At 45.0% G+C, this 22,714-nt stretch overlaps 1 protein-coding gene across 4 annotated transcripts in view; it reads left to right on the top strand.

Moving 5' to 3' along the window:
- Positions 1-5,088: 5,088 nt before the first annotated feature.
- LOC137365328 (CSC1-like protein 2) overlaps positions 5,089-22,714 on the top strand; it is a 94,456-nt gene continuing 76,830 nt past the window's right edge. For 2 of the 4 annotated variants that reach the window (XM_068027924.1, XM_068027923.1), the window contains exons 1-5: positions 5,089-5,281; positions 17,806-17,965; positions 20,625-20,704; positions 21,602-21,680; positions 22,545-22,582. In XM_068027924.1, coding sequence (XP_067884025.1) covers positions 17,807-17,965; positions 20,625-20,704; positions 21,602-21,680; positions 22,545-22,582 — 356 coding nt within the window. In that variant the 5' untranslated portion in view covers positions 5,089-5,281; position 17,806. Of the gene's footprint in view, positions 5,282-17,776; positions 17,966-20,624; positions 20,705-21,585; positions 21,681-22,544; positions 22,583-22,714 lie in introns of those variants that run through there. The other 2 variants (XM_068027922.1, XM_068027925.1) reach the window with 2 other exon arrangements.

The following is a 22,714-nucleotide window of genomic DNA, read 5'->3' as shown; positions in this document are numbered from 1 at the left end:
CTCCTGGGGACCCCCATTTGATACAGACACATTCCAGGTGACCCCTTGTAAATACTGACACACTCCCGGGGATTCCCTGTAAATACTGAAACACTCCTGGAGATTCCCTGTAAATACTGACACACTCCCAGGGATTCCCTGTAAATACTGATACACTCCCAGTGATTCCCTGTAAATACTGATACACTCCTGGAGATTCCCTGGAAATACTGACACACTCCTGGGGACCCCCATTTGATCCAGACACATTCCAGGTGACCCCTTGTAAATACTGACACACTCCCGGGGATTCCCTGTAAATACTGAAACACTCCTGGGGATTCCATGTAAATACTGACACTCCCAGGGATTCTCTGTAAATACTGAAACACTCCCGGGGATTCCCTGTAAATCCTGATACTTTTGTCCTAAGTTTCATAAGGGATCATGCTAGACCTTGCAGAAGATAGTTGGAACCCAACAGAAGACAAGGGCCAGGGAGGGACGGGGTTGGGGGTGGGGGTGGCGGTTGGGGGTGGGAAACGGGGTGTGGGTGATGGTAGGTGACTCCCTTAGCTGGGAGTTCCTGCTCCTCGCCTCAGTTGAGATAGGCTGGTACATGGAGATTGAGGGAGACCAGATATATTGGAGATATATCGGGTGTGAGTAGGCCCCACGAGTGGTGGTGTGGGTGTGGGGGTCTTGATCCAAGTGACAGGCACTGTCTGGATCTCCTCTAACAAAACGCCAGTTTTATAGAATGAAGAGTAGGCCATTCAGCCCCTCAAGTCTGTTCTGCCATTCAATGAGATCATGGCTGATCTGTATCCTAATTCCCTCCACCCGCCTTGGTTCCATATCCCTTCATACTCTTGTCTAGCAAAAGTCTATCAATCTCAGATTTAATGTATTAATTGAGTGAGCACCTACTGCTTTATGTGGGACAGAGTTCCACATTTCTGCCACCCTTTGTGAGAAGAAGTGTTTCCTAACTTTTCTCCAGAATGGCCTGACTCTAATATTACGGATATGTCCCCTTGTGCTAGACTCCCCCACTAGTGGAAGGTTTCTCTCTATCTACCCTATCAATTACTTCCAAACTTCTAAAAAAATCCCTTAACCACTACATTCCAAGGACTACAAGCCGAGTTTATCTAATCTCGTCCCATAAACTATCTGGGGGCTTGTACCAAAATTGGGAGAGCTGTCCCACAGACCAGTCAAGCAACAGTCTGACACAGTCATACCCTCCGAATCATACCTTCCAGCCAATGTCGCAGACTAAGATTAACTGTGCCATTAAGTATATATTGCTTCTCCCTATCCCTTCTGTCAAAATGCATCACCTCACACTTGTCAGTATAGATTCCACCTGCCACTTGTCTGCCCATTCTGCTAGTCTATCGATATCCTGTTGAGGTGGTTCGTATCATCCTCACTGTTTGCTACTCCTCCAAGTTTGGTATCTGCAAATTTTGAAATTCTACCCTGTATTCCAAATCCGAGTCATTTATATGAAGCAAAAAAACAGTGGTCCGAGCATTGACCCTTGGGGAACATCACTGTCTACCATCCTGCAGTCTGAAAAAACAACCATTTACCACGACCCGCTGTTTTCTGTCTTTAAGCCATTTTTTTTATCCAATTGGACACCGACCCTCCTATATCAAGAGCCTCAATTTTGTTATCCAGCCTTTGGTACTTTATCAAACACTGTCTTAAAATCCATATAGACAATATCCATTGCATTCCCTTCATCAACCTTCTCTGTTACTTCATCAAAAAATTCAATTAGGTTACTTAAGCATGACAATGGCGGGCAAGATAAGTGAAAAATCCCAAGGCGTTTTATAAGTACTTTAAGGGCAAGAGGATAACCAGAGAAAGAGTAAGGCTCATTAGGGACCAAAGTGGCAATCCGTGTGTGGAGCTGGAGGATGTAGGTGAGGTTTTAAATTATTATTTTGCATCTGTGTTCACTATGGAGAAGGACGATGCAGGTGTGGAGATCAGGGAGGGGGATTGTGATATACTTGAAACCTATTAGCATTGAAAGGGAGGAAATATTAGCAGTTTTAGCAGGCTTAAAAGTGGATAAATCCCCAGGCCCAGATGAGATGTATCCCAGGCTATGTGAGGCAAGGGAGGAGATAGCAGGGGCTCCGACACAAATTTTCGAATGCTCACTGGCCACAGGAGAGGTAGTTTAGTTTAGTTTAGTTTAGTTTAGAGATACAGCACTGAAACAGGCCCTTCGGCCCACAGAGTCTGTGCCGACCATCAACCACCCATTTATACTAATCCTACACTAATTCCCGAGGACTGGAAGATAGCGAATGTGGTACCATTATTCAAGAAGGGTAGCAGGGATAAACCAGGTAATTACAGGCCAGTGAGTCTAACATCAGTGGTAGGGAAACAATTGGAAAACATTCTGAGGGACAGGATTAATCTCCACTTGGAGATAGTCAAGGATAGTCAGCATGGCTTTGTCAGGGGGAGATCATGTCTAACTAACTTGATTGAATTTTTTGAGGAGGTGGCTAGATGTGTAGATGAGGGTGAAGCTGTTGATGTAAGGCTTTTGATAAGGTCCCACATGGGGGATTGGTTAAGAAGGTAAGAGCCCATGGGATCCAGGGCAATTTGGATCCAAAATTGGCTTAGTGGCAGGAGGCAGAGGTTGATGGTCTTGTGTTGTTTTTGCAATTGGAAGCCTGTGACCAGTGGTGTACCACAGGGATCGGTGCTGGGACCCTTGCTGTTTGTAGTGTACATTAATGATTTAGACGTGAATATAGGAGGTATGTTCAGAAAGTTCGCAGATGACACAAACATTGGTGGTGTCGTAGATAGTGAGGAGGAAAGCCTTAGATTACAGGACAATATAGATGGGCTGGTAAGATGGGCAGAGCAGTGGCAAATGGAATTTAATCTTGAGAAGTGTGAGGTGATGCATTTTGGGAGGACTAACAAGACAAGGGAATATAACAATGGATGGTAGGACCCTAGGAAGTATAGAAGGTCAGAAGGACCTTAGTTTACTTGTCTACAGATCACTGAAGGCAGCAGCACAGGTAGATAAGGTGGTTAGGAAAGCATATTGGATACTTGCCTTTATTAGCCAAGGCACAGAATATAAGAGCAGGGAGGTTATGATGGATCTGTATAAAATGCTAGTTAGGCCACAGCTGGAGTACTGTGTACAGTTCTGGGCACCACACTATAGGAAGGATGTGATTGCACTGGAGAGGGTGCAGAGGATATTCACCAGGATGTTGCCTGGGCTGGAGCATTTCAGCTATGAAGAAAGACTGGATAGGCTAGGGTTGTTTTCCTTAGAGCAGAGAAGGTTGAGGGGGGACCTGATTGAGGTGTACAAAATTATGAGGGACATTAATAGGTTAAATAGGAAGAAACTTTTTCTCTTAGCGGAGGGATCAATAACCAGGGGGCATAGATTTAAGGTAAGGAGACTACAAAAAGCAGACCAAATCCAATCTGGCCAATTACCGCCCTATCAGTCTACTCTCAATCATCAGCAAGGTGATTAAGGTGTCGTTGACAGTGTTATTAAGTAGCGTTTACTCAGCAAGAACCTGCTCACTGATGCTATTTGGGTTCCATCAGGCCCACTCAGCTCCTGAGCTCATTACAGCTTTGGTCCAAACATGGACAGAAGAGCTGAAGTTCAGAGGTGAGGTGAGAGTGACTGCCCTGGATATCAAGGCAGCATTTGACAGAAGATGGCATCAAGTAGCCCGAGCAAAACTGGAGTCAATGGGAATCAGGGGGAAAGTCTCCGCTGGTTAGAGCCATACCTAGCACAAAGGAAGATGGTTGTGGTTGTTGGAGGTCAATCATCTCAGTCCCAGGACATCACTGCAGGAGTTTCTCAAGGTATTATCCGAGGCCCAATCATCCTCAGCTGCTTTATCATTAACCTTCCTTTAATCATAAAAGTGGGATGTTCGCTGATGATTGCACAATGTTCAGCACCATTCGCAACTCCTTGGATACTGAAGCAGTCCATGTCCAGATGCAGCAAGACCTGGACATAAGTGGCTGACCTGGCTGATAAGTGGCAAGTAACATTTGCACCACACAAGTGCCAGGCAATGAACATCTCAAACAAGAGAGAATCTAAACATTTCCCCTTCATGTTCAACGGCATTACCATCGCTGAATCCCCCGCTATCAATATCCTAGGGGTTACCATTGACCAGAAACTTAACAGGACCAGCCATATGAATACTATGGCTACAGGAGCTGGTCAGAGGGTGGGAATTCTGTGGCGAGTAACTCACCTCCTGACTCCCCAAAGCCTGTCCACCATCTACAAGGCACAAGTCAGGAGTGTGATGGAATACTCTCCACTTGCCTGGATGGGTGCAGCTCCAACAACACTCAAGAAGCTCGACACCATCCAGGACAAAGTAGCCCACTTGATTGGCACCCCATCCACCACCTTCAACATTCTCTCCCTTCACCACTGACACACAGTGGCAGCAGTGTGTACCATATACAAGTATCGCAGACAACGCCAGCAATTGTTGCCCTTTCCTAATTGTCCTTGAGAAGATGGTGGTGAGCTGCCTTCTTGAACCCATGTGGTGTAGGCTTCTTCGGGAGGAAGTTGTAAGATTCCAGGATTTTGACCCAGCGACAGTGAAGGAACGGTGATATAGTTCCAAGTCAGGATGGTGTGTGGCTTGGAGGGGAACTTGCAGCTGGTGGTGTTCCCATGCAACTGCTGCCCTTGTAGGAATTCAGAGTGACACTTAAGTGCAGCACTGAGGCACTGCCAGTGGTGCTGAGTTTGGGAGAGATGCTAAACCGAGGTCCTGTCTGCCCTCTGAGATGGATATAAAAGATCCCACAACACTCTCCAAAGAAGAGCAGGGGAGCCGTTCCCAGTGTCCTTGGCCAAGATCCACCCTTCAGGCAACATCACTACAACAGATTATCTGATCATTATCCCATTGCTATTTGTGGCAGCTTGCTGTGCTCAAATCAGCTACCGCGTTTCCTGCATTACATCAGTGACTACAATTCAGAGAAGTATTTCATTGGCTGTCGGGCGCTATAGGGATGTAAGCCAGTTTTGCTTTCAGTACGAGTCCAGTGTGCTGGTTCTGATTTTACTGGGTGGGGAGAGACTTGTTGCAACAGTGAAATCGGTCGTAGAAAGCGCGCATGAGCAGAGGAACATGTTTGTGTTAATATGTCCGAATTGAGAAAGATGTCAGCGGATCGGGAGACGTGAGAGATTGAGTTTAGGGGAGTTAGCAGTCTGAATCAGGTGGGTTCTCTCTCTCTCTCTGTAGAACCTGCAACCAACTTCAGCAGGCAACCGGTGCAAAACTAACTTGCCAAGAGTTTGTTAAGAGCAGGATGTGAGGGCTTTGTCTATTTTTATGTCTGGAGTTTATTGCCACGTTAGCCTGTACTTGGGGCCCTGCTCACCTTGTTATCGCCATGCACTAACTCTCTAATCCTGGCGTCAGTTTCACCAGGCTGAAAGTGACAGGAAGTGGGACTGAACCGGACAAGTGACTTGCGGGAACTTTCGGAGAAAGTTTTTCATCATCTAGTATTTCTGTGTATCCCAGAGCTTAAAATAGGGACTGCGATTCTATAGTGGAGAGAAGAACTTTCTTTTTTAAGGAAAAAGAGCTGGAGGGATGGAAGAAGTGATCAGCTGTTAAACCCCAGTGCGCATCTAAGGCGAAAACAAAGTTGGGAACATTTGTCCTCGTCGCGGTAACCTGATGAGATTTTATTCACTGTTTTGTCAGTCTAAGGTTATAGCGAGAGGTCAAGCCTTTTGCTGTGGTTAATGTAAAGAAATTGCATTTATATAACTCCTTTCATAACCTGGAGAAATCGCAAAGTGCTTTGCAGCGGATAACATACTTTTAGTGATGTACTCTGTAGGACTGAAATGTTCCCACATTTATGAGATGATGACCTCAAAATGAATCTGTTTTTGCGATGTTGGTTGAGGGATAAATATCGGTCAGGATACCAGCAGAATTCCCCTGCTCTCGCAAATAGAACCAACTGAGAGGGCAGTTTAATGTCTTATCCAAAAGATGGCGCCTCTGACACTGCAGCACTCCCTCAGTACTGCACTGGAGTGTCAGCCTTGATTAAATGTTGAAGTCTGAACCTTCTGACTCAGAGAATGAGAATGAGTCAGCCGCACAATCAGCCAGCTGTTGTTATTGCCTTACTTTCGGAAATTACTTTTTATGAAAGCAGAACTAGTTTAAAAAAAAATTCTGTTAATGTTTTTTCTTTTTCTTCCTCACCCTTTTTTATGGACACTGCTATTACATAAATGGTGTTGAACAACCATTAGAATGTTGAAACAAAGAATTTGTACCTTTCACACCTCAAATTGTTTACAAACAATGTCTCTCGACAAAGTCTTTTACTCCAACTATGACCACTCCCTCTGTCTTTTGTTCCATGATATCTTTATCATTTAATCTGCCCTATCACAGACCTTCCCTTTTGTTCTTTTTTTAATTCATTCATGAGATGTGGGAGTTGGCCACAATAAATAAATTATTTATTGTCCATCCCTAATTGCCCTTGAGAAGCTGGTGGTGAGCTGCCTTCCTGAACTGTTGCAGTCCATGTGAGGTAGGTACACCCACAGTGCTGTTAGGAAGGGAGTTCCAGGATTTTGACCCAGTGACAGTGAAGGAACGGCGATATAGTTCCAAGTCAGGATGATGTGTGACTTGGAGGGGAAATTGCAGGTGGTGGTGTTAAAGATGCCTGCAAACGTGACATGAAGTCCTGTGACATTGATCACAAGTCGTGGGAGTCAGTTGCCAGTGATCGCCAGAGCTGGTGGACATCCATAAAGGCGGGGCTAAAGAGTGGCGAGTCAAAGAGACGGAAGTGGCAGGAAAAAGACAGAAGCGCAAGGAGAGAGCCAACTGTGTAACAGCCCTGACAACCAATTTTATCTGCGGCACCTGTGGAAGAGTCTGTCACTCTAGAATTGGCCTTTATAGCCACTCCAGGCGCTGCTTCACAAACCACTGACCACCTCCAGGCGCTTACCCACTTTCTCTCAAGACAGGGAGGCCAAAGAAGAAGGTGTTCCCATGTATTTGCTGCCCTTGTCCTTCTAGTTGGTAGAGGTCGTGGGTTTGGAAGGTGCTGTCTAAGGAGCCTTGGTGAGTTGCTGCATGCATCTTGTAGATGGTACACACTGCTGCCACTATGCGTCGGTAGTGGAGGGAGTGTATGTTTGTGGATGGGGTGCCAATCAAGCGGGCTGCTTTGTCTTGGATGGTGTCAAGCTTCTTGAGTGTTGTTGGAGCTGCACCCATCCAGGCAAGTGGAGAGTATTCCATCACACTCCTGACTTGTGCCTTGTAGATGGTGGACAGGCTTTGGGGAGTCAGGAGGTGAATTACTCACCACAGGATTCCTAGTCTCTGACCGGCTCTTGTAGCCACAGTATTTATATGGCTACTCCAGTTCAGTTTCTGGTCAATGGTAACCCCTAGGATGTTGGTAGTGGGGGATTCAGTGATCGTAACACCATTGAATATCAAGGGGAGATGGTTAGATTCTCTCTTGGTGGAGATGATCATTGCCTGGCACTTGTGTGGCATGAATCTTACTTGCCACTTATCAGCCCAAGCCTGGATATTGTCCAGGTCTTGCTGCATTTCTACACTGACTGCTTCAGTATCTGAGGAGTCGCAAATGGTGCTGAACATTGTGCAATCATCAGCGAACATCCCCACTTCTGACTTTATGATTGAAGGAAGGTCATTGATGAAGCAGCTGAAGATGGTTGGGCCCAGGACACTACCCTGAGGAACTCCTGCAGTGATGTCCTGGAGCTCAGATGATTGACCTCCAACAACCACAGCCATCTTCCTTTGCGCTAGGTAGGACTCCAACCAGCAGATTCCCATTGACTTCAATTTTGCTAGGGCTCTTACCACCGCCCACCCCCCTTTCACTTGCTCCAAAGCCTATTACATTTCTAACCTTTCTCAGTTTTGATGAAAGATCACAGACCTGAAACGTTAACTCTGTTTCTCTCTACACAGGTGCTGCCAGACCTGCTGAGCACTTTCTATTTTTATTATTAATGAATTATTCCTGTAGTGTTGCCACCATCATAATATTGGCCAATGTGGTTGTCAACAGATTAAAAAAGATGAGTTATTTATGAAAGCAAAATACTTCCGATCATCATCCACCATTTCCGTCACCTCCAGCGTGATGCCACTACCAAATGCATCTTCCCCCTCCCTTCCCCTGTCAGCATTCCGAAGGGATCATTCCCTCCGCGACACCCTCGTCCACTCCTCCATTACCCCCACCACCTTGTCCCCTTCCAATGGCACCATCCCCTGCAATTGCAGGAGGTGTAATACCTGCCCATTTACCTCATCTCTTCTCACTATCCAAGGCCCCAATATCTCCTTTCAGGTGAAGCAACGATTTACTTGTACTTCTTTCAATTTAGTATACCATATTCGCTGCTCACAGTGTGGTCTCCTCTACATTGGGGAGACCAAACGCAGACTGGGTGACCGCTTTTTGGAGCACCTCGGCTCAGTCCGAATGCATGACCCCGAGCTTCCGGTTGCTTGCCATTTCAACGCTCCCCCCTGTTCTCATGCTCACATCTCTGTCCTGGGATTGCTGCAGTGTTCCAGTGAACATCAACGCAAGCTCGAGGAACAGCATCTCATCTACCGATTAGGCACACTACAGCCTGCCGGACTGAACCGTGAGTTCAATAATTTCAGAGCATGACGTGCCCCCCTTTTTATGCTTAGTTATTTTTTCTTTTTCCTTTTTTATTTGGTTATTTTATTTTAGGTTTTTCAGTTTCCACTGTGCTTACCCACTGTTTTGCTTTTTTTTTTAATGTGTTTTTTATGTTTGTGCTTGGAGTGCTCTGTGCTTTACAGTCATTCACACCCTCTCTGTACTAATGCTTTGTCTTTCAGCACACCATTAACATACCATTCGCCTTTGTTCCATGACCTTCTGGTCAGTTATTCTCTGTGACCCTCTGTGCTATCAACACCTTCTCCTTTGTTATCTCTTGCCCCACCCCCCGCTTTACTTGCTTAAAACTTTTTACATTTCTAATATTTACCAGTTCTGATGAAGGATCTCTGACCTGAAATGTTAACTCTGCTTCTCTCTGCACAGATGCTGCCAGACCTGCTGAGTATTTCCAGCATTTCTTGTTTTTGTTGGAGTTATTTATGAAGGTAGGTTGCGTAAACTTGATCTGTACTGCCTTGACTGTAGATGGTTTTTTGAGGGTGATCTAATGGATTTACAGAAACAACTTCCTCTGGGAAAATCCATAACGAAGAGGCCTGATCTTAAAATTAGCGTTAGGCTGTGAAATCAGGAAGTACATCACACAAAGGGAAGTGGAAATCTCCTTCAAAAGGATGTGATTTTGGGACAATTGGAGTTTTGAAGACTGGGATCCAATCTCTGGTTTGATGCTCACCCAGGCCCCACCTGCCCAAAGCCTCCTACCAGTTAAAATCCCTCCCCAAAAACATTTCATAGTCTCTCCAACTTTCCCTGCCACATTTGTTAATGCCCACTTGATCAAACTCTTTCCTTATTGTCATATCTGAAAGACGGCACCTCAGACAATGCTGCACTCGTTCAGTACCACATGGGACGGCAGCGTAAAGTACACAACTTACAGCACACAGAAACAGGGCATTTGGCCCAAATGGTCTATGATGGTGTTTATGCTCCACATGAGACTTCCTACCGCTCTACTTCAGCTCAGCCTATCTACATATCCTTCTATCTCTTTCTCCCTCATATGCTTGTCCAGCTTCCCCTTAAATGTGTCTTATGCTCTTCACCCATTTCCTGTGATAGTGTGTTCTACATTCTAACCACTCTCTGCGTAAAGAGGTTTCTCCTGAATTCCTCATTGGATTTATTGGTGATTGTCTTCTATTTATGGCCCCTAGTCTTTGTCTTGTCCGCTAGTGGAAACATTCTATGTGCTGAAGTCTCAGAGGGAGGGTTGAACCCAGGTCCTTCTGACATAGAACATTACCACCTGAGCCAAGGCTGACATGCAATGGAGTGGGAAAACACAGGTTGTAAGTAGATGGGACGCTAGCTGATTCAGCAGTGAGTGAACCAGGCTCTATGATCAATTCATTTCCCCAGAGCTGGTGAAAACACTCACACACCTGCCATATTTGAGGGGAAAATAAAGTTTCTAGTTTGTAATTTCATACATTTGTCCCTTTCTCTGTACCAGAGACTGATGCCTCCACACAAGACTACATACTATCCCCACTGAGTACCATACCTTAGTGTAGTGGTTATGTTAACATGGTGCTGGACAGGAACAGGGTACGAAGTCTTCACATGCCTACTTTAACTGTATGCTTGCTTCCACTTCCCAATGGACAGGGTGGGTTAAAATGCCACCGCCCTCCTTTGCCTTGCAGACTTGCTGCTACCAGTTTCTTTAGCTTGTCGGGTGTGAGAAGTTGAGAATTTTATGGTGGGGTTAGCCCTCAAAATCATTTTGAAGCCACTGAATCAGGGTGCTTCCGTTCCATCAGTGGCCATCAGTTTGAGTGAGGGAACGATAGGGGAGGGATTCCCTAGTGTTTCCCCAGCAACATTCTGTCGGCACTAGTACCTGCACGTGACTAACAAGCTGGGAGTCTCCTGTTGTGTGGAATATAATGTGGGGTAGTGTGAAATTATGCACTTTGGTTGAAAGAATGGAAAAGCAGAATTTTTTTCTAAATGAGGGACTTAAATTTTGGTATGCAGAGGGAAGTGTCCTTGTATGTGGGTCATACAGTTAACATGTAGGAACAGCAAGCAATTCAGAAGGCAAAAGGTATGTTTGCCTTCATTGTAAGAGGGTTGGAGAACAAGAGTAAAGAAGTCTTGTTGCAATTATACAGGGCTTTGGTAAGATCACACCTGGAGTACTGTGTGCAGTTTTGGTCTCTGTGCCTAAGGGAGGATATACTTGCCTTAAAGAGAAGGTGCAAAGAAGGTTCACTAGATTCCTGGGACGAGAGGGTTGTCCTGTGAGGAGAGATCAAGTAGAGTGGGCCTATGTTCCCTAACGTTTAGAATAATGAAAGATGATATTGAAATATATAAAATGTTTCAGAGGCATTGCTAGGCTAGATGCTGAAAGGCTGATCTCCTGGCTGAGACTCAGAATAAGGGGTCAGCCATTTAGGTTTAGGATGAAGAGAAATTTCTTCATCCGGTTGTGAATCTTTAGAATTCTCTATCCCAGAGGGCTGTGGATGCTCAGTCATTGAGTATATCAGGACTGAGTTTGATGGATGTTTTTGGTACTAAGGGAATTGAGGGATATTGGGATTGGGTGGGAAAGTGGGATTGAGGTAAAAGTTTAGCCATGATCTTGCTGAATAAGTGGAGTCGGCTTCAGGGGACATGTGGCTGACTCCTGCTCCTATCTCTTAGGTTAATATGTCATTAGGAAATGTGCAGCCAATTTGTGCACAGCAAGGTCCCACAAACAGCATATGGTAACTACCAGATAATTTGTTTTTGGGTGTTGTTTGAACGCTAAGTATTGGCCAGGACACTGGGGAGAACTCCCCTGCCCTTCTTTGAAATAGTGCCGTTTGATCTACCTGAGAGAGAAGATGGGGCCTCGGTTTAACATCACATCTGAAAGACGGCACCTCTGACAGTGCAGCACTATCTCAGTAGGGTGCTGGAATGTCGGCCTGGATTATGTGCACAAGCCTCTGGAGTCTGTCTTGAACCTACGACTATCTTACTCAGGCTACCCAATGAGCCATCACTGATTGAGTAGCTTCCTAGGTCACTTTAGAGTGCAGTTACGAACCAACCACATACAGTAGGACTGGAGTCACATGTAGGCCAGACTGGATATGGGTGGCAGGTTTCCTTCTCTAAAGGACATTAGTGAAACAATTGGCTCCTTAATGACAATGACCTCAGCCACTACCAAAAAAGAAATATTTAAATGGCCAGTTAACTCTTTGCTAATGTTGGGATTTTCCAGTATGCACAAATGATTGCTGTGATTTCCTGCATAACAACCACGGCACACTTGAAACATAAGTGGTTGTGTGAAGTATTTGGAAGTACCTTGACTTTGTAATGTCAGGTTGCTAATACAAGTGAGAACCTGGCTGAATATAGGAAGTTCAGAAAGGGAAAAGGAAATCGGTGAAGGTAAAGAGACTGGTAACGAACATAAAAGAGAATCCAAAAGTCTTTTATAAGCATTTAAATAATAAAACGGTAAGAGGATGACTGGGACTAATTAGGGACCAAAAAGGGGATTTACGCGTGGAGGCAGAGGGCGTGGCTGAGTCACTAAATGGGTATTTTGCATCTATATTTTTTAACCAAGAGAGAAGATGCTGCCAAAGTCATAATGAAAGAAGAAGTAGTTTAGGTACTGGATGGGCTAAAAATTGATAAAGAGGAGATATTAGAAAGGCTGGCTGTAGTTAAAGTTGATGCATCCCATCCAGTCCTGGTGATTTATGAGTCCTTTGCATCTATATTTTTTAACCAATATGGATGCTGAGGAAAATAAGGGTGGAAATTGCAGAGGTACCAGCCATAAGCTTTCAATCTTCCTTAGATACAGGGCTGATTCCAGAAGACTGGAAATTTGCAAATATTACACACTCATTCAAAAAAAGGGTGTAAGGATAAGCCCAGTAACTACAGGCCAGTCAGTTTAACCATGGTGGTGAGAAAGCTTTTAGAAATGATAATCTGGGACAAAATTAACAGTCACTTGGACTAATGTGGATTAAATAGAGAAAGCCAGCATATATTTGTTAAAAGTAAATCAGGCTTAACTAACTTGATTGTGAGTAACAGAGATGGTTGATGCGATGTATATGGACTGCCAAAAGGCATTTGATAAAGTACCACATAACAGGATTGGCAGCAAAATTGAAGCTCATAGAACAAAAGGGACAGTATCAGCATAAATTCAAAATTGGCTGAGTGACAGGAAACAGAGAGTAGTGGTGAACAGTTGTTTTTCAGACTGGAGGAAGGTGTTTCCTCCATCAAAAGTGTTTTTTCTTATTCGATCGTGGGATGTGGGTGTCGCTGGCTAAGCCAGCATTTATTGGCCATCCCTAATTGCCTTTGAGAAGGTGGTGGTGAGCTGCCTTTTTGAACCTTGGCAGTCCATGTGGGGTAGGTATACCCACAGTGCTGTTAGGAAGGGAGTTCCAGGATTTTGACCCAGCGACAGTGAAGGAACGGTGATATAGTTCCAAGTCAAAATGATGTGTGACTTGGAGGGGAACTTGCAGGTGGTGATGTTCCCATGCATCTGCTGCCCTTGTCTGTCTAGGTGGTAGAGATCGTGGGTTTGGAAGGTGCTGTTGAAGCGGCCTTGGTGAGTTGCTGCAGTGCATCTTGTAGACAGTACACACTGCTGCCACTGTGCATTGGTGGTGGAGGGAGTGAATGTTGAAGGTGGTGGATGGGGTGCCAATCAAGCGGGCTGCTTTGTCCTGGATGGTGTCGAGCTTCCCGAGTGTTGTTGAAGCTGCACCCATCCAGGCAAGTGGAGAGTATTCCATCACACTCCTGACTTGTGCCTTGTAGATGGTGAACAGGCACTGGGGAGTCAGGAGGTGAGTTACTCACTGCAGAATTCCCAGTCTCTGACCTGTTCTTGTAGCCAGAGCATTTATGTGGTTGCTCCAGTTCAGTTTCTGGTCAATGGTAACCCCCAGGATGTTGATAGTGGGGGATTCAGTGATGGGAACACCATTAAACATCAAGGGGAGATGGTTAGATTCTCTCTTGTTGGAGATGGTCATTGCCGATCACTTGTATGGCACGAATGTTACTTGCCACTTATCAGCCCAAGCCTGAATGTTTTCCAGGTCTTGCTGCATATGGACATGGGCTGCTTCAGTATCTGAGGAGTCATGAATGGTGCTAAACATTGTGCAATCATCAGCAACATCCCCACTTCTGACCTTTATGATGGAGGGAAGGTCATTGATGAAGCAGCTGAAGATAGTTGGGCCTAGGACACTACCCTGAGGAACTCCTGTAGTGATGTCCTGGAGCTCAGATGATTGAACTCCTGATAAGGCGGTAATTCGCTAGGTTGGATTTGCCCTGCTTTTTGTGCACAGGATATACCTGGGCAATTTTCCACATTGCCGGGTAGATGCCAGTGTTGTAGCTGTACTGGAACACTTGGTTAGGGGTGCGGCTAGTTCTGGAGCAGAGGTCTTCAGTACTATTGCCGGAATGTTGTCAGGGCCCATAGCCTTTGCAGTATCCAGTGCCTTCAACCATTTCTTGATATCACATGGATTGAATCGAACTGGCTGAAGACTGGCATCTGTGATGCTGGGGACCTCAGGAGGAAGCTGAGATGGATCATTAACTTGGCACTTCTGACTGAAGATGGATGCAAATGCTTCAGCCTTTTCTTTTGCACTGATGTGTTGGTCTCCCCCATCATTAAGGATGGGTACATTTGTGGAGCCACCTCCTCCTGTTAGTTATTTAATTGTCCACCACCATTCACGACTGGTTATAGCAGGACTGCAGAGCCTTGATCTGATCTGTTGGTTATGGGATCACTTAGCCCTGTCTATCGCATGCTGCTTAAGCAGTTTGACATGTAAATAATCCTGGGTTGTAGCTTCACCAGGTTGACACCTCATTTTTAAGCATGCCAGGTGCTGCTCCCTGCATGCCCTCCTGCACTCTTCATTGAACCAGGGTTGGTCCTCAGCTTGATGGTAATGGGAGAGTGGGGGAACACAACAGGCCTTGAGGTTCTAGATTGTGGTTGAGTACAATTCTGCTGCTGCTGATGGCCCACAGCAGCTCATGGATGACCAATTTCGAGTTGCTAGATCTGTTTGAAATCTATCCCAATTAGCATGGTGATGGTGCCACACAACAGATGGTGGTTACCCTCAATGTGAAGACGGGACTTCGTCTCCACAAGGACTGTGCGGTGGTCACTCCTACCAATACTGTCATGGACAGCTGCATCAGGTAGATTGGTGAGGACAAGGTTAGTTAGGTTTTTCCCCTCTTGTTGGTTCTCACCACCTGCTGCAGACCCAGTCTAGCAGCTATGTCCTTTAGGACTCGGCCAGTAGTGGTGCTACCGACCCTCTCTTGGTGATGGACGTTGAAGTCCCCCACCCAGAGTACCTTCTGCACCCTTGCCACCCTCAGTGCTTCTTCCAAGTGTTGTTCAACATGGAGGAGTACTGATCCATCAGCTAATGGGGGTGGGGGCATAGCTGGTTACCTTGCTCATGTTTGGCCTGATGCCATGAGACTTCATGGGGTCCGGAGTCAATGTTAAGGACTCCCAGGGCAACTCCCTGATGACAGTATACCACTGTCCCGCCACCTCTGGTGGGTCTGTCCTGATGTTGGTGTCTGTAAGGTATGTTTCTATGAGTATTACTATGTTAGGCTGTTGCTTGACTAGTCTGTGCTCTCCCAATGATAGCACAACCCCCAGATGTTAGTAAAGAGGACTTTGCAGGGTTAACCATTGTCCTTTCCGGTGCCTAGGTCAATGCCAGGTGGTCTGTCCGGTTTCATTCCTTTTCTTACGCTTTGTAGCGTTTGATACAACTGAGCTGCTTGCTAGGCTATTTAAGAGTCAACCACATTGCTGTGGATCTGGAGTCACATGTAGTTCAGACCTGGTCAGGACATTAGTGAACCAGATGGATTTTTTAATGGTTTCATGGTTACCACTAGACTAGCTTTTGATTCCAGATTTATTAATTGAATTCAAATTTCACCATCTGCTGTGGTGGGATTCGAACTCATGTCCCCAGAGCATTAGGCTGGGGCTCTGGGTTATTCATCGAGTGACATTACCACTACGCCACCAACTCCCTCTGAATTAATGACCTAGACTTGGATGTGCAGGGCACAATTTGCAGATGACACAAAACTTGGAAGTATTGTGAACTGTGAGCAAGATAGTGAAAGACTTCAAGAGGACATAGACAGGCTGGTGAAATTGGTGGACAAGTGGCAGATGAAATTTAATTCATTGGTGTGAAATGGTACATTTTGGTAGGAAGAGCGAGGATAAGCAATATATAATAAAGGGCATAATTCTAAAAGGGTGCAGGAACAAAGATACCTGAGGGTATATATGCACAAATAATTGGTGACAGGGTTGGTTGAGAAAGTCGTTAAAAAGGCATATTGGATCTTGAACTGTATAAATAGAAAGTACAAAAGCAAGGAAGTTATGATGAACCTGGAGTATTGTGTCCAATTCTGGGCAGCACACTTTAGGAAAGATGGGAAAACTTTAGAGAGGGTGCAGAAAAGATCTAAAAGAATGGTTCTAGGGATGAAGCAATTCAATTACGTGGATAGATTAGTGAAGCAGGGGTTGTTTTTCCTAGCGAAGGTTGAGAGGAGATTTGATAGAGGTGTTCAAGATCATGGGGGTGGGGGGGGGGTGGTTCTGGACAGAGTAGATGGGCAGCAATCGACCTCATTGGTGGAAGATTGAGAACCAGAGGGCATCGATTTAAGGTGATTGGCAAAAGAACCAATGGCGACATGAGGGAAAGACTTGGTTTGACTTAGTTCTGTCGTAACTGCATAGAGTGTGGGTCTTGTTCCACCAATTAGTGACAGTGTTCCCTTGGGTCATTTTCACAGCACATCTGATCAGAAATGGATGGAAATTTTTTTCAATATGCTCATGGAGTCGATTAAGTCACAGAATCAGACAGAACGGAAGGAGCCGACTCAGCTCGTTGTGCTTGTGTCGGCTCTCTGAAGGAGCTATCCAGTTAGTCTGATACTCCGCCTCTTTCCCCATAGCCCTGCAAATATTTCCTTTTTCAATTATATATCTGTTTAAAAGGTCTTAATGAATCTGCTTGCATTATCCTTTTGGGCAAGGCACTGCAGCTCATAACAACTCGCTGTGTTTAAAAAAAGTCTCCTCATCTCCCCTCCTGTCACTGGAAACAGTTTCTCTTAATTTACTCTATCAAAACATTTCATAATTTTGAAGACCTCTATTAAGTCTACCCTTAACCTTATCAGCTCGAAGAAGAACAATCCAGAGCTTCTCCATGTTAATTGTATAGTAAGTGTGTTTAATTGTATGCAGATGGTGGGGATTCACTTGGCCTCCTATAAAATAGGAACAGACTGGAACTGGGGTTTAGTTTAGGAGGTGCATGCTTGGTAATCTGTATCCTTGTGAATAAATGCTTGTAAAAGTCTTTTTTTTATTCTTTCATGGGATGTGGGCATCGCTGGCAAGGTGAGCATTTGGTGCCCATCCCTAATTGCCCTGGAACTGAGTGGCTTGTTAGGCCATTTCAGAGGGCAGTTAAGAGTCGACCACATTGCTGTGGGACTGGAGTCACATGTAGGCCAGACCAGGTAAGGATGGCCGATTTCCTTCCCTAAAGGGCATTAGTGAACCAGATGGGTTTTTACAACAATTGATGATAGTTTCATGGCACCATTACTGAGACTATAAAATTGTGTAAAGACGGGTTCCTCTTTTGTCCTTCACCATTGTGCTTTCTGGAGAGTAACACCTAGTCTCGCCATGTAATTGAAGTCCCTTCACCCTGGTATAATTTTGGTAAATTGTCATCAACAAATAAATAATATTCATTGAAGGGAAAGAAAGAGGCACTTGCCACTCTTTTTTTTTTGTTGGTAAGTTCTTTTGGGATCATCTTCCAGATGAAACTGTTAATAGATGGCTGCTTTTCATATCTCACCCACCAGGATGGATTCAACGCTTGTAGCCACGAGCCACGGAGGCCTGAGGAGTTTTGCATTTAATGACACTGACTGCTTCAACCTGGAGCGAGGATCCACAGTACTGCAGGGCAATCGTTTTGGAGGCATCCCCACTGTGCTGCTCATTTACTTCATCTGCTTCTGGGTAAGTGATGGCCATTTCCAAGATGGAATGCCTTAACATTGCAAAGTGTCCCGAGGAGCCTCGCAGCAGCATTTATCAAACAAAATTTGACACTGAGCTACATAGGAGGACGAGTGATCAAAAGTTTGGCTCAAGGCGTAGGTTTTGAGTAGAGAGGCAGAGAGGTTTAGGGAGGAAATTTCAGAACATTGGGCCTAGGCAGCTGTAGGCATGGCCACCAATAGTGGATTGATCAAAATCGGGCTGTACAAGAGGCCAGAATTGGAGGAATGTAGATGTTGGGTCTGGAGGAGATCCGAGATAGAAGGGGTGAGGCCATGGAAAGATTTGAAAACCGGGATGTGGATCAAGCACAGCATTGGTGAGAACTGGTTTGGGCTTAGCACAAACAGTAACCCTGTTGAGGATGAATTCATCACAATTGGGAATTAAGTTTGTTTAAAACCCAAATGACAAACGACATTGGGATCCCGCTATTTTTTCTGTCTTTTGCTGGTGCCTCGCACTCAGGCTTGATCCCACGACTGCCAGGGCCCATATTGCGTGCCCATCCCTACAGTTTCCAGTCCTCACGCTCCGAAATAGATGAATAAAGCAGATGCTATGTTAAATCAACCAAATAATTAAATGTCTGCTTTAAATTTTTTCTTTTTTTTAAAGTGGGTGGTTGTGTTTGTAGTGGGGTGGGGGGGGGGGAGGCTTGAGGCCACATTTACAAAATGAAAAATTTGGGGGTCCGAGATTGGGCCCTTGTTAAACCGAGTTCCGCGCTGTTGCCGACCCGTTATAGTGGGGTCCCAGTGAATTTGAGGAAACAAAACGCGTGCAGACGTCAGCCATGCTAAGTGTCTGTGGAAGAAAGAAGAAACTTGCTTTTATATAGCACCTTTCACAATGTCAGAATGTCCCAAAGTGCTTTACAATTGAGTACTTTTTAATTCTGACCTCTCGAGCATCCCCAATTTTAATTACACCATCATTGACCGTCATGCCTTCAGCTGCTGAGACCCTAAGCTCTGGAATTCCTGCCCTAAACATCCCAGCTCCTCTGCTTCTCTTTCCTCCTTTAAAACGGTCCTTAAAACCTACCTCTTTGACCATCTGATCTAATATCTCCTCATGTGGCTTGGTATCAAATTCTTTTTATAATACCCCTGTGAAGTGCCTTGATGTTCGTTATTATGTTAAAGATGCTATATAAATCCAATTTGTTATTGTTGAAGTATAGTCACTGTTGTAATGCAGGAATAGAAATGGAAACCTAAGAGTCATTTACTTAAACATTAGTATCAGATAAAGTAACAATTAAGTAACTGGTTTGAGACAAACTGTCAGTCTGAACACTGAAGGTGGAAGTTCTGTTAAGAGTCTGAATTGCTGCTATATTTGATGTCTTTCAACCTTAATAAAGATGATTCCTTCTCATTCAGTCATGTCTTGGAGGGAAACCTTGGCATGACTTAGTACTGAGGAGCCCATTCAGCCCATTGTCTTTGTGCTAGCTCTGAAACAGCTATCCATGTCTTCCCATTCCTCTGCCCTTTCCACACATCCTTCCTTTTTCAAATATTTAGACAATTTTAAAGCATCCACATCAGTATAATAGGCACAATGGCCTCCACCTGTGTTTCAAATTAATGGTAATTCATATGAAAATTATCCATTAATAGCCACCCCCAGAAAAAACATCTGTTCTTGCTGGCGACAAGATATTCTGGATCCTGCTTTGCTCACTGTTTCTGACAGGGTGATTTTATGTCCTAACAACACGCTGTGCTTTTTCAATTCTCCTAATCTCTCCCTTTGTTCTTTTGCTAAAAATAAATTTCTGCCCTCCAGTTACCAAGTCACCAAACAGTGTAAACAGTTTTTCCTGTTGACATTCTCTGAAACACTTCCAACAGCTTTATCAGATCTCCTTTCACCTCCTTTGCACTTTAGAGAACTGGCACTTTTTATTTTCAGTCTCTCCTCTTGCTTAAAGCCTGTTATCCCTGGCAACAATTTATCAATCACTTCTGTACCCTCTCCATGGCGTTGTCATCCTTCCCAAAATAAGGTGTCCAAAACTGGATACAATATGTTAATCATAGCCTAACCAATGATTTGTATCATTTTATCATCACATCTATTTATAAAAGAGGATCCCTTTGTGTGTGTGTGTGTGTCTCCATCTCTCTGTCTGTATTTTTCTCTGTCTGTGTGTGTCTCTAACTGTGTGCACATGTGTCTCCATCTCTATCTGTGTCTATCTCTATCTGTGTGTGTGTGTGTCTCCCTCCCTCCATCTCTGTGTGTGTGCCTGTGTTTCGGTCTGTGCATATGTGTGTCTTTAACTCGGTGTGTGTGTCTCTCTCTCTCTCTCCATCTCTCTATCTGTGCGTGCCTCTCTCTCTCTCTCTGTCTCTGTCTGTCTATCTGTGTGTGAATGTGTTTAATACTTTTTTTTAACAACTTTCTCAACCTGTCCTCCCACTTTTAAAGATCTGTGCACCTGAAACCCTAAGTTTCTGTGCTCCTCTCTTTTTAAGAGTTTTACTGTATAATGTAAGTCCTTATTCTTTCTCATTAAATTTAATCAATGTCATTCTGAAGTTGTGTGCAGGACTTTGTGTCTTTTTTTCTATTTTTGCAATGATTCTCATTTTCTCTTTTCCAGTTCTTGATCTTGGTATTTTCAATATTGAGGAAGACGGCCTGGGATTATGGGCGTCTTGCGTTGTTCTGCACCGTCCCCAGGTGATTCTGCTGTTTACCACTGATTGCGACAAGGAGGGAAGGTTTTCTCAAACACCACGGCCTCACTGCCTCCCTCTGCTCGTTCCGTCACTGTCTTATGTCTCAGGTCCAATCCCCAAATTTGGATGAGTTGGTTGACCTGGTGGTGGTGGGATGGAGTTGGCCTCAGTGCCATTGGGGTGAGCTGAGGGGAATGCTGGCCAGTGATTCTCACTATTTGTGTGTTTGCCAATCCTCCAGAATTGGCAGGAATAGAAGATTAATCTTTTGGACACTGCTGCAGGCAACCAAGAGAAAATTCATGGGGAGGGATAAATAAAAATAGTTTTCTTTTCCTCTTTTAACACTTCTGTTTATTAGTTATAAAATTATTGGTGATGGCAGAACAAATTGTTTGACTGACAATCCAGAATCATCCAATTGGGCAGCAAAGAGTCTTTCTTGCTTTCCAATTAGTGTGTTGGAAGGTGAGGGGGTGTCACAAGGATGGACATACTGACAGTGAGTGTGTTGGGGAGGGGGAGGTTTGGGTGGGTCGCGGGGACAGGATGCCATATGATGAAATGTCCAGGGCTACGCCCAGCAAATGTTGGCAACCCTAATGTGTGTGTGAGACAGGGACAGGGCTCTGTCCAACTGCGATACCCTCCAACCTCATTACCCTGCTGACAGCACTGTCTCTGCTCATGGCTTTCCACTTGGAAGAGGTGGGCGCTCCTGTGGGATTGTTCCAAAATTCCCCCTCCCCCCACCCCCTCAGTGTGAGTTTGTGCCTTTCTAAAGCGTATTGGGGGAGGGGAAGTCAAAACGTAACATGGCGGCTGTTGGGGTTAAATAGATAAAAGCTCACCCAGTGACATTACTAATTTGCTGAATTTCAGCCATTCTGTTTTGCAGTGAGGTCGTGGACCCACCCGAAAGATACAGAAGACTCTCCTCAATCTCCTCATCAAGTGAAAACAGTGTAAAAGATGCTGTAGGTAGTAATGTGTTACTCCCCCATACCCCGAACCCTTAATATCACTGGGACTGTCCATATGGCTACTGTGGTCGGGTGTCACTTTATTTGCACTTTCACTCTGACTATGCTGACTCCATTTGAGAGGACAGTTCCTTTAAGTACCTCCCAAAACAGTTGATTCAAGGCAGGCTGTTTGAGCGTGAGGTTCTAACCAGAGCTCCTGGATTTGCACTCCCCTAAACCAAGTTGTTGTCCTCTGCTAACCGCAATGGTCAAAGAGCAAAGAAAGAACTTGCACTTGTATCGCATCTTTCACAACCTCCGGATGTCCAAAGTGTTTCACACCCAATGAAGTGTTGTCACTGTTGTAATGTAGGAAGTGTGGCAGCAAATCTGCACACAGTAAGCTCCAACACCAGACTATCTGTTTTAATGATGTTGGTTGTGGGATAAATATTAGCCAGAACATCAGGGGAGTTCGCCCTGTTCTTCAAAATAGTGCTATGAGATTTTCTTACATCCAGCTGAGCAAGCAGACAGAGCCTAGGTTTAATGTCTCATCTGAAAGACAGCACCTCTGACAGTGCAGCTCTTCCTCAGTACTGCACTGGAACTGTTGGCCTAGATTACGTGCTCAGGTCTCTGGACTGGGACTTGAACCCGCAAACTGTGCTACCCACTGAGCCATGGCTGACACCTATTTAGTCCTAGGCCCATACTGGCTTATGTCGCACATGGGGAGGTGGGGTGAGGTACATTTACTGGTGAGCCCCAGGTGGGGCCTGTTGCCCTGCCCTCTGTACCCTCGTTCCCTCTCTTGGCTCTAGGTGACTGAATCTAGTTGTAATGAACGCTGACTGATTGTAGTTTCATTTGCAGGGGTTTTGCTCGTGGTTAGTAAACGTTTTTACTATGAGGTGAGTATCCTATCTTCCTGTCATTTCTAGAATGAGGCCCATCTCTTTATTTCCCTGCTCATGCGTTGGATGTGAGGACAGAATTGGGCTGGGAAGGTAGGGTGATGCCCTCTGGTCGAATAGCATGTCGAC

The sequence above is a fragment of the Heterodontus francisci genome, chromosome 3, assembly GCF_036365525.1.
Source record: "Heterodontus francisci isolate sHetFra1 chromosome 3, sHetFra1.hap1, whole genome shotgun sequence".
NCBI lineage: Eukaryota > Metazoa > Chordata > Chondrichthyes > Heterodontiformes > Heterodontidae > Heterodontus > Heterodontus francisci.
Note: the sequence above shows the minus strand (reverse complement) of the source record. Positions and strands in the feature narration are given on the sequence as shown.